Raw genomic sequence first — 12,973 nt, forward strand, 5'->3', positions numbered from 1 at the left:
CTTCGTCACCACTACACAGAACTTCATTCAGAACTCCCACTTTATAGCCGTGAGAGGAGAGAAGAACCACCAGCCAAGGACACAGAGCTTTCTGAGGAGACTTGGGGTGGGCGGGTCAAAGAAAGCCTCAGTCTGACTCCCTCGTGAGCAGGTAGGCTGCAAGGACCCCCTAGTCAGGCTCAAGTAAGATCATTTGAACCTCACTCTCACAGTGGCCAAATTGACCGACTCCACACATCACTTAAATTACATGTGTTTGCATTTACATGCCTGTGTCTGTGTGTGTGTAAGCACACTCAGACTGCTAGCCAGGGAGCCAAGTCATATCAAATCTAGGACTGCTCTGTTTGCAGAGCTACATCAAGGCCTCTTGGCTTGCCTCACGCTGGTCTGTTCTGGGACGCCAGCTTTGGCAGTGATGTTGACCTTAGCAGGGTTACCTTGAATTCCCAGAGAAGTAGTTTCTCCCCCTTAACCACCACCTACAGAGAGACTGTTGCCCAGATGGGCGCCTGTGATGTGCCATGCACAACAGCAGTGTGTACGTGTTTGGACCCAGTCCCTTGAGATCACAGCTGCTAGCCGGGTTGGGGGCTGGGAGAGCTTGGATAACATTAAGTTGCAAATTTGGTTCTTTCTTTATTTCCTGTTAATGGGGGTGGGAGGTGGAGGGTGCCAATACATGTTGGAGTCGGTAGGGGGCAGAAGTCCCCTCCAGGTTCTGGCCTTTAGGGATTCATTTGTATCAGCAAGCTTTCCTTTTGAAATGCAAATGTTCAGGCCAAATCTTTCAGCTACTCACGACTTGGCTTGAGTCGCTAAAATCAGACACCTGGTTGATCTTTTGAGTACTCTGGGACTAGAAGCCTCATGCGGGAACAAAGAACGAGGGAGATACAGGGCTACAGCTCGGGGGAGAGTGTTTCCTGGAAAAGATGGAGCACTTTGGACAGCTAGAGGGCAGCATGAAGACATGGAGCAAAAAAGACTGTACAGTTCAGTCTGCACTGTGCAGCTCCATCTCCCTGGTTAAAACTGGTTTATTTAGATGAGTCCAGGATCCATCCACTTAGTCTTTTTTGCCAAAAGGAAAGTAGGAAGACAGGAGAAAATGGTAGATAAAAAAAAAAAAAAAGCCCTGGTTTGGATTCCAAGCCAGAGTTCTACTTGTGGGGTATGCTTCTCCTCTCATTCTCATGTCATAAGTGGCTTCTTGCCACAGAATGAAGCACAATGCGTGGGACTTAATATGATTCAATTCATTCAGTTAATATAATTTATACATTAGTGCCTAAAAGTGGTAAGACTAGGCAAACATGTTTGAGCTTCACATGAAAAGATGAGTTTAGGTAGTAAAAAGGAAGTAAAGCAGGATTTGATTAAATAGGTTTTAGGTAAAGGCAGGCTACTCGTTTCTCAATTTTTCATTTGTGCCATAGGTAACATAATGTACTTTTGTGTTCTAGAAACAGCCTTTCAAAATTCCACAGATATCACAGTGGTTGATTTTACAACAAGGCACACCATGTGGGTGATTCTTACTGTATGCGACTGCCCAGTGGGACTACTTTGTGGTGAAGCAGTTATCAAACAAGGAACAATGAGATATTATCAACTTACTGACACGAAACGCTGATCTTGCTTGCTTGGAAATCACTTAAAAATGTCACGTGTCTCCAAGCTTTTAATAAAGTAGGTCACTGCTCTAACTTATACCATGGGAGATACTCCTTCTCAAATGTGCTGACATTGTTGATCATGCCCCTAAGTTTTTTTACCCAGCAAGGATAGTGGCTTTTTTTCTTTTTTTTTGGGGGGGGGAGGGGGGTGGTTGTTTACCTGAAGCATAAAGTGCCTGTCGTGTACATCCTCCAGTCTCAAATCTTTATTGTGAAGGTGAGCTTTCAATCGGGTCAAAAATTCATTCTGCCTGTTGATGTCTGTTGCCAAGATCAAGGAGCCCAGCTGCTGTTCAATATCCTGTCTGCATCCACAAGAATGAGAGAGAAAACACACACACAAAACAAATCCTTTTGAGGTGGGCGATAGATTCTGTCATCATCAGGTGGCTTGTAATCTCATTTCTGCCTTTGATACTACTTATAACACACAGCACAAGAGTGATTCTCTCACCCACCATCACTTCTGTCCTTGGACAGAGGTACGCCACCAACTGTACAGAGTGATTGAAATCTCAGGTAAACAAAGTTGTAGTAGTTTATACATTCCTAGGGTTCCTATGGATGGAAAAACTGAAAGCCAACTAGAAATGCATGCTTTAAGGTGGACACAAAAAGCCTGGCAGAATCACAGGCGTTTGGGTTGTGCTTTTATAGTGTTCAAACCAGGTGAAACATTAAGATTTGCATGGGGGGAAAAAGGGGCATAATAATGGTAATAATATGAAGACAACAATAGTGATGGATAGATACTATGGGATGGAAAGGTTCATCAATGGAAAAAATAGATAGGACAAGAAGAGATACTGGAACTTAAAAAAGAATAGTGGCTGATTAAGGCTTCATTACAAACCAGAGGTCAAGCAATATATTAGTGAACAAATGGTATAGAGAAAATGGGATAGTTTGGGGAAATAAAGCAAACTGGAGCTTTACTTCACATACAGAAAGTAACCAATGTAAAGAAAGATCTGTAACTATTTCTAAAATTCACCTCTAAAAATAAAATATACTTAAGTAGAGTGCATAGCGCATGCATACACAGTTTACTGAGTCCATATAAAGTAAACACCTTGGAATCATTACTCAGGTGAAGCACATTGCCTACTTGTACCCCAGAAGGTCCCCATTACATCTCCCATCACATATCTTCTCCCCCAACCCCTGACGTAACTACTCTCTTGTTCTTTGTTTTAATAAATTTCCTTGCTACTTATAAAAATCTTACCACCTATATGTTTATGTCTAAATAATATGGTTTAACTTTAACTGCTTTTGAACTTTAAGTTACTTGGTAAATATTAGTTTGTGACTTGCTTCTTTAGCTTAACATTATATGATTGAAAGTCATCTATATTGATGTGTGAGCTGTAGTTCATTCATTTGCATTATTCTACTGTATTGCATTGTAATAATATACTACAATGTATCTATCCATTCTACTTTTGATGGTCACTTGAGTTGTTTCTAGTTTTTGATACTAAGAAAAAAATGTCACAATAGAACACCCATATATACCTCCAGTTACATAGTGTAAAAGTTTTGCTAGGGTTTCTATCCAGGAATAAAATTATTGGACCACAGAGCATGGTCAGCTTCAGTTTCTTAGATATTGCCAATTATTTCCAAAACAATTGTATAAATTTACACTCCAAGCAGGAATAAATGAGATTCTCATTGCTTTACATTCTTACTCTTTACTTTTTCTTTTTTTTTTTTTTTTTTTTGTCAATCTGAGGAGTATGTCAGGCAGCTTATTATGATTTTAGTATGAATGTCTTTGATTACTAACGAGGTTTGGCATATTTTCATGTGTTTATTGGCCATTTGTATTTCCTCTTTTGTGAAGTTTCTATTCTAATCTTTACCTATTATTCCATTGGGTTGTTTCCAATTTGCTTATTGATTCTAAGAGTTTTTAAAAAATATTTTTCAGTAATGGTTCTGTCAGGTATGTGTTATGAACATCTTCCCCCACTCTGTGGCTTGTCTTTCCCCTTTCTTTATGATGTCTTTTGATGACAGGAAGTCTTAATTTTTAATACAGCATAATCCATAGTTTTTAAAATTTCTGGCTAAATTAATAATTTTCTTTAGTTTGTAGAGTTAACCTGCTTTACTTGTAAAATCAGAAAAATTATTTTAAAGAATTTTCATGAGGATAGAATGAATAATCATAATTATGATGATACTAACTTTCATTATGAAGTCTTTTCACATATATTGTTGCATAACAGGTATTCTTCTAGCAAAAGCAATTTATAGCACTATGTTCCACAAAGACATATAAAATACGGTACTTTTATTTGGAATCCATAGGGATGAGTAGGAGTATGTTAGGAAATGAATACTAATTGAACAACAAGCACGATTAATGCAGGTATTCCAGGGACGGGTCTGGTCTCCGGTTCTTCTCTCCTTTTTCCTTTTGTTTTGTTCTTTCCTCACTCTCCTTCCTTCCGTTTTCCTTTTTTTCTTTAGCTGACCTCACCCCTTACCTCTTATTTTCTTCTCTTTATTACTTGATTTCTCGCTCTAGTTTTTAGGTCTTTTTGCATTTTATTCTTTCAATCTTTGCAATTTATTGTTCTAGTAAAAGGCATGAACTTTTGTTCCATGCATGAAGATTGGTTTTATCTAGTTCGAGGGTGGTGGTGGGGGGGAGTTATCAGAACTGAAGTTCCTCCTGCAAACTCAACATTCCTCTGGGTGCTAGGAAACAGCATGAGATAGTATCAAAAGGCCAGGGCTCAACTGGCGAGCCCAGAGCATACTGCCTGTTCTATGGGGAGACACCACTTGGCCACTGACCTTAAGCTATGCGCCCTTCAGAGAGAAGGGTACAGAGATCTAGTTACTTCTCTCCTAGCTACCTTAGGTTCTGTGCAATTTAATTAAACAGACCAGAATTCGTGTGGGCCTTTGAAGACAGTACAGGGGCCATGTAGACAATGGCCTTGGATTTAGTAGGACTCTGACTAAATACCTAAGCTAACAAACAGTGGACCAGGAAACTAGTATTTCCCCTTCTGTTTAAAAAAAGAGACATAGTGAAATTAATGGTGAAAAAATTGCTGGGGCCAATTCAGTTACTTTAACAAGACAGTTTAGAAAAGAATGTCTGACTTCTACTGTTTTGCCAAGACTGGCAATTACGAAACAAACTTTATTGAACTCGTTTTAAATTTAGCTTGAGAACTCCTGTGTTCCTTCTTGATAAATATTTATTATTTGGGTCTACACAGGAGGACAATTTTGTTAACATAAAAGCCAGGAATTTGGCAGAGCAGAGCATTGATGCTGAAGGGTGTGAAAGTGGAGAGCTGTTTATTCTCCTTTTCCTGATGTTAGGTCATAGACGATTCAAGGCCCTTTCAAAGCTCATAAGAGATTCTGGTTTCTGGGTTGCAGTAACTGACACCGAATCTCCTCTGATAGACAATACCGAGTGTAGGCAGGAAGAACGGCAAGCTGACGCCCTGCCATTAACCCAGGGGGGTCTTAAGCGTGCTGTAGAGAAAGCGGCTTATCTCTACTGTGAGGACATCAGAATGTTTCATCTTTTCCCCACTTACGTCATTTCCTTTGGCAAGTGAGCAAGAAGCCTTGATTCTCGAAGCATGCCAATTGTAGATCGCCAGTGGTGATTCTCCAGCACAGACATATTCTAGAAAGAAAATTAAAGCTGTAAATGAGAGAGAAGCTAGATACTGATCTATCACACTGCACACAGCTTTACTGAGGCCAGTATTTCCCCTCTAGCAAGTGTGTACCTGCTGACAAAGGCAGACCGGAAAAGAAGCGCAAAACAACCCTGGGAGCCTATTCTCAGGGCTATAATGAAGGTGGGACAGCGGCAGGGTCTTGCTGACCCTCAGTGCAGGGCTGAATGAGGGCCAGTTGCCAACATCATTCCCTTCTGCCTTGGCCCCTGTTTTCAATAGCTTAGTCAGGCAACACTCAGTAGAGAAGAAAGTGAAGATTGTAAAAAGACATAGTAATGGATACCATGGGGCTATGTGCATAACATAAGCCAAGATTATACTACTTAACTGAACAGAGGCAACCTCTGCTCTGATTTACTGCACTGACCATTGTTTCTCAACACTGATAAGAAACCTTCTGCGTCTGAACCACCTGGGCAGCTGGAGACAAACTCAGACTCCTGATTCCCAGTGAATAGTTTTGATAAGTTTGCGGTGACTAATTTTTACGTACATTAGGGTTTGAGAACCACTGCCATGGAAGCAGCTCTGTCAATACCTTCGTGACCAGTATATTGGCACCTAGCCCATTAGGTCTCAGTTTGAATTTATAATTGTTTCCTTGTTCAATTATCTTGATATTTCTTTCCCTTGTGGGAACCTCTGTGTTCAGTCTCTCCTTTGACCTTACTGTTATCTTAAATATGCTGCTTGTGGGAACGTTAGCTAACTATTTAAATAAAAAAATTATTTCTTACAATCCATAGTGTTTTATTCTAATTAAGAAACATTACGGCCTTACCACCGACTTGATACATAGAGAGTAGAGCCCCTCTAGCTCCCAGGAAATCTTTTTGCTCTATTTTCTTATTTCTGTATTTATTCATTCTCCATTTTGTTTCAAGAGCAGTTGTAAACTTACAGAAAACACAGGAAGATGATATTCATTAGAAGTGAGGAGACATTGCATGACTCTGCTTATATGAGGTACCTAGTGTAGTCACATTCATGGAGACAGTAAGAATGGTGATTGCCAGGGGCAGGAGGAACAGGGAGTTCTTGTTTAATGGACCCAGCGTTTCAGTTTTGCAAGATGATAATAGTTCTAGAGATGGGTGGTGGTGATGACTGCACAACAATGTGAATGTAGTTAATACCACTGAATTATAAATTTAAAATGGTTAAGATGGTAAATTGTATATTATGCATATTTTGTCACAATGAAAAAAGTGAGGGTGAAGAAGCAGGGAAAATAATATGGAGACTACATGGAGCCTGGAGAGAGACTGAAAACTATTCCATCCTTATGCCCCACCAATATAGCTGAGCCACCCATAGGATGCTCAACTTTTGCAGGAAATGAGAAAAGAGAATCCCTGTGAGTGACACAATCAAGGATCTATTAGGAAAAAGCAAGTTCAAGAAAACTGCAACTATTTTTGGTTCTAACCCCACACAGCAATTTCTCTCCAGGACTTTGTAGACTGAGTTTCAAGAGGCAAAGTCTTACACAGATCCTCTGTATAGGCTGTTCTATTGCAATTCATTTCTCTCCGTGCCAAGGAGTCATTATTCTTTATTTACCACTTGACCATGTTGGAACCACTGATGAGATTTTGCCTCTTATCAACTGGTCTATTATCTCCTTTTGGGCATGAGCCACACACAACAAAAGAGAATGTTTATTAGAAATAAGATGTTAGACTAATTTGTTTTGACGGTAAAGATTTATGAGAGCAGAGAGTGATAGGTTAGTGTGATGTAACAGATGTTCTATCTTGTGGTGACATTTAATTCAGTCACTCATGAGCATTGACTTTCGAGACTAATTCAAGTAAACGTGGACATGAGTGTCCTCATGTGAGCTTTTCAAGGGGCCAGAAAACTGTAACAAGACCTAATGATAAATGACACCATATCTCTATTGAGTGGAACGAAAGTGTCTGGAGCATTACCTTAAGCATTGTTATTTATGCCAGCCTGATTTAACATCTTCATTAATAATCTTCCTGAAGACAGAACAAAAGGATACTTGGGAAATTTGCTCGTGAAACCATATTTAGAGATGAGCATCAGGGAAATGAAAGGAAATTAGTGGGCCTGGAAGTTGGCACAGAATAAAAGACAGTAGAGAACACGCTTACAAACACAACCTTTCGAGGGGCAGTCGCTATAAATAAAATTATGTTTTGACCAGAACTGTGTTGGACATAGGGTACTTTGATGGATTCCGGAGAATAAGAAAAGAAGGGCAGCAGAGGCAGACGGGACTAACATTTATAAAGCACCGAGTTTATATGATCTCATTTAATATTTGTACAACTCCCTAGTATTTTTATCGTTAACTCAGAGATAATAAAATTTCAGTCTTTTCTGAGAGGCCACACAGCTAGTGAATAGCTGAGGAAGGCCTTAAACCTGTAACTGCCAGTTGTCAAGACCTAAGCTTTGCATACACACCTTGCTGCCTCCTGAGAATTTCCTCTGTGCGGCCATATCCAAGCATTCAGAAGCCTGAAACTTATATACTTATGAATACTTGTAGTTATTCTTAGTTTTCCAAAAATTATCTACAGTTGCTACTTTAAAAGGCAATGATTGATTGTTTTAATTAGATGTTAATTTCTAAATCCACGCTGGAACCTTTACCTCCAGATTTGATTTCATTGTGAAAAATCCTGTAGTTTGAATGTTATGAGTTGAATCTAGGTTGTGTTGGGGGAGAACTCATCTTTCAGCCACTCTCAGCCCTCACATGCGATCCGTCTCAGACCTGCTGGTTCTTCCAACATGGCGTCACTTATACTCATCCCTTCCTTTCATTGCTATTTCAGTGCTTTATTATCTTTCTTAATTCTCCTTCCTTCAATCCATCCTCCCTACAGCTGCCAGAATGTGACTTATTTGACAGACTTTTCTACCATCTCCCTAATCATTGGTTGAACTACAAAAAAATATTTTTTGAGCACCTACTAATATGCCAGGTGTTATGGTGGGCACTGGGGATGCAAAGATTAGTAAGACAAAATTGCTGCCCTCGAGGAGCTCACCTAACTTCAGCATGGTCATGCCATCTGCTTACCCGCATTCCGTACTCCTAACCCCACAATAGTTTCCTATCAGATAAATTAACCCTAACTCCTTAGCTCAGCATTCAATGCTCTCTAAAAATTGTCCCAGTTACCATTCTGTTCCTATATATTTGAGACAATTGCATGCCTTCACCTTTCCTTTCTTATAAAGCTTTTATAGTCAAAATACATGATATCATAGTAACAAGACTTTAATTTATTATTGATATAATTATTAAATTAATATGAATATCTTTTCCATATCCTTTGTGCCACTTTTGTGCCTCCCAAGGTGGTTTATTATCCTCAAACACCTCCCTATGTTTACTTATCAAACTAACACCTGTTTTCAAAGTCCACTTCAAATACTCTGTCCACAAAGCCATCTGGAATCATTCCTCCTCAAGTTCTGAGTCCTGTTGGGCCCAGTCCCGTTGACGTGTGTGAGTTATTCATGTCCATCCTTTCCTTCCTACTAGGTTATCAGCTGCTTGTGCGTAGGAAGCCTGCCTCATTCCGTTAGTATCCACTCAGCTCCTTGCACAGAAAAAGTGCGTTCCCTTAATTTGCAGAATAAGTCACTGAACAAATTACTTGATTTCATTCAACAATTACACTGAGCACTTACCATGTTCTAGGCACTGTAGCATGTGCTTGAAATATATCAGTGAACAAAACAGACAGAGAACTAGTGCTGGTAGGAATGGGGAGAGACAGATAATAAAAAAAATAAACAAAAATACTTTAATTCTGGAAAAAAAAAGTATAGCATTTCAGAAGATAGTAAGTCCATGGACAGAAGGAAAAGTAGAGTAGGATAGCGGGAATTTGAGAGTCTTTGGGGTGGGGGCTGGTAAGGTAGACAGGGTACGAGGTAAGATTTGAACAAAGACCTGAAGGTAGGAGGGAGCTAGCTATGCTGGTATCTGGGGGAAGGGTGTTCCAGAGGAAAGAGCTGGATTAAAGGCCCCAAGGGGCTGGGGAGCAAACATCCATGTGGTCAGTGTGCAGTGTGAGAAGGAAAGTATTACGACAAGAAGTTAGAGAGGCAATGGAAGCCCAGATCATGTCTGGCCTTCTGGCCATTATAAGAATTTTGGTTTTTACTCTGAGATAAACAGGGAGTCACTGCAGGAGTTTGGGAAGGATGAAATCATATGACTTACATTTAAATAAGATCACTTTGGCTGCTATGTTGAAAATAGACTTGGTAAGGTAAGGGTAGTAGCAGCTGTTGAAGGTTGTTTTGGGGTGATAGCAGCCATTCAAGAAAAGATGACAAAGGCGTGGACAAGGGAGCTGGAGGTGGTGAGAGTGGTTGATTTCTGGATCTGCAAGGATGACTGCAATGTTTCTGGCCTGAGCAACTGGAAGGATGGTGTGCTTATTACCTGTGATGAGAAGGCTGTGGCAGCTGCAGGTTTAGAGGAGTTCAGCATTGGACATACGCGTTTGAGATACCCATTAGACATGTGGACATGATCGTGGAGATATCAAGTAACCAAAGTGGTAACATCAAAAAAAGAAAAATGGAATAGTCACACAAGTGATGCAGTAATTCATGGGTTAGAGGGAAAATGTCACATAAAGGGAAAGCTTGAGCTGATTCATCTCTTTGAAGGTGTCAGGTTTAAGATCATGCAGCAGGTATGGCCGAGGCTCCTGTGTGTTCATTCCCTAAATCCATTTTCCTTCCCTATTTAGTCGGACAACCTCCGTTCTTTGATGGACTCATGGCTGTCCAGAATAAAGATAACATTCCCCAGCCTCCTTTACAAATAGGTGGAACCACTTGGCTAAGACCTGACCCATTAAATGTAAGCAGAAATGTTGTGTGGGATTTCCAGGGAGGTTGTTGAAAAGGAACTGACTCATCTGGGAGAGACTTCTTTTGCTTTCTTCCCCACTGTTCCTGCTCACTGTCTGGAATTCCACGGGAATGGCTAGAGCTCCAGCAGCTATTTTGGGCTATGAGGACAAGTGTCACACCCTAGTGATGACAGACTGTAGAGCTAGAAGGATCTGTGGCCCCTCATCCTTAATTTTGTGAAGCCACCATGCGTGCAGGACTGCCAACCTGCAAACTTCTTTTATGAAGGATAGAAATAAACTTCCGCCCTTGTTTAAGTCACTAAGTTATTTAAAGTTATTTTATTATCTTCCATATCACCCTGAAAGAAGTAATGAAAAGAACTTCTCAATGTCTTGATCTATAGTAGTGTTTGGTTTTTGCCTAAGAATGACAATAAAACATTTTATAATTCAAAAAAAAAGAGTGAGGAGAAATCACCTTAATAAAGTCAGAAACACACACCCACACACACACACACACACACTTTTATTTCTGAGATAAACCATTACCATCTGTTAGGAAAGACTTTCCTGGTTCTCCAAATAGAACTGACAGCTCCCTCTTCTAGCTCCCCACCCCCAACTCAAATTTCTAAGGTGCTTGAAACACCTTGTAACAACTTTGTTCACTAGCCTTGCTCCCATGTATCGGTGCTCTTCATGTGTATATTCTTTTACTCTTGAAGATAATTTTGAAAACTTATGCTCTCCCTAAACATTTTAGAATTGGTATCTAAAATTACGAATTTCAATGGTAACAAAAGATGTAGTAATGTCCTCTGTATTTGTAAATATTGTATTTTGATATAAAATCATTATATTATTACTCTGTTATGTATTAAATGTATCTAAGGGAATTTAAATACCAATAGCATTTAATGCCCATTGGAAAAAACCACACGAATAACCACAACTTCTTTGTCAGAAATTTTAAATTGATTTTTTTTCTCTAGAACTTATATTTCTATTCCATTTTTCCAGAGAATTTTATTTAATATATTGTTTTCTGCATGAAATTCTTTTATTGTCAACCTAGCACATTTCTCTGCAACAAAAATAAGTATATAAATTGCAATTTTAATTGAACAAATTTTCCTACCATCAGGCTCTAAGCAATAAATATGTTTCCAGCTTGAGTTTAGAATGCAATTTTTATTAGTAACTAACCCATCAAAGTACATACATGTTACAAATTTGGAAAAAAAATCATTTGCTTAAGAATAACAATTTATTGGCAATGCATCCACATATGAGATGGCTGGGAGAGTCAGAGTACCTCAGTTCTAGGAGGCTTTCTTTAATATTTTTAGTTGTTCCTTTGGTATTTTTTTCACACTGAGGCAATATGCAATATCAGTGCAATTGGGATAATATGAAATACACATACTGGGTACGAGTTATGTCTTTTTTTGGTAAAGTAGGAACAGGGTGATTCTGAAACAGGAGTGGAAAAGCAGCACTGGTCCTGCAAGCACAGTCCAGGCAGGTCAGTTTAAGGACCTGAAAATGGATTCTGTTAGCACCATTCATGCCTGTGTCCCCCTGGAAAGTCTTTGTGTATCCCCGGGGGAACACATGCCTAGTCTGAAAACTGCTGCCAATCATGATTGCCATTGAAAGCAGGGAACATATTTTATTCATCTTTGTGCCCCAGCGCGTGGCACAGTGCCACTTAAATAAGTAAATATTTGTTGAATGGATACTGAGTAATTAATTTCCGAAACCTAAAAAGTGCAGTAGCTGCAAAAGTTGAAGTAACTGCTAAAAGAAAAAGAGTCCTGTTAAATTTTTGGTCAGTAGCTGATAGAAGCCAGACTTGAGATCTTGTGTTGTGAAATCTTTAGACTTAGGCAAAAGCCGAAGAGGTTTTAAAATTATTATAGCAATGGGCTCCCTCCTACTGCTCATTCACAGACAACCAGGATCAAGTGAATGACTCCAGAAATAACATATGTCAGATAGAATTTGTCAATTGCAAGATTAAAAAAAAAGAAAATCATTATAATTTTTCAATCAATGCTTCTCATTCTTTATGGTGTACCCTTGATGTAGGGTAGCAAGAATGTAATAATCAGCAGGAGTAGCTGCTAAGTGGACAGTGAGGCTGCATGTCTTGACTCTGTGGTCTCCCTGGTCTTCATGCGATTGCCTTTGCTTGTCATATTTGCACTTTGGGTCTCTGAGTGTACTCGCTGTTGCCCATAGTACTGATCTCTCAGTGTTACTGAGGTTCTGTCATTCTTGCTATGTATATGCATCCACTCTGCATCCATCCATCATCTATCCACCCTTCCTTCCATCATCCATCCATCCATCCATCCATCCATCCATCCATCCATCCATCCATCCACTTACTCATCCAGCAAACCTCCCACCACCCAGCAAGTATTCACGGAACACCAGGACTGTGCAGGATACCACCCGGAATGAGGTGGGTGCCCAGGAGCTTGCAGACTGTGGGCAATATGAACATCTAATGAGGCGGTGGCAATGTAGGGAAACAAACACTGTGATAGAGGAAGTAATAGAAGCCTGTGACATCACATAGGATGCACATCAAAGATGGACTTTTAAAGAAAAGGAAGGCTTTCAGGAGGAAGATATGTCCAAATGGAGATAAAAAGGATGAGTTAGAGAGGCGTCAGAGTGTACAGGCAATGGAGAGGGA

The 12,973-nt window shown here is 39.8% G+C and overlaps 1 protein-coding gene across 2 annotated transcripts in view; it reads right to left on the reverse strand.

The window, feature by feature from the left end:
• The window catches only part of PDE7B (phosphodiesterase 7B), a 289,479-nt gene that overhangs the window by 12,395 nt on the left and 264,111 nt on the right, over positions 1–12,973 (reverse strand). For both annotated transcript variants that reach the window (XM_019732772.3, XM_019732774.3), the window contains 2 exons: positions 5,255–5,346; positions 1,840–1,984 (listed from right to left, as the gene is read on the reverse strand). In XM_019732772.3, the coding sequence (XP_019588331.3) occupies positions 1,840–1,984; positions 5,255–5,346 (237 nt within the window). The remainder of the gene's footprint in view (positions 1–1,839; positions 1,985–5,254; positions 5,347–12,973) is intronic.

Source organism: Rhinolophus sinicus, chromosome 2, assembly GCF_057876585.1.
Source record: "Rhinolophus sinicus isolate RSI-liver-muscle chromosome 2, RSI-T2T, whole genome shotgun sequence".
NCBI lineage: Eukaryota > Metazoa > Chordata > Mammalia > Chiroptera > Rhinolophidae > Rhinolophus > Rhinolophus sinicus.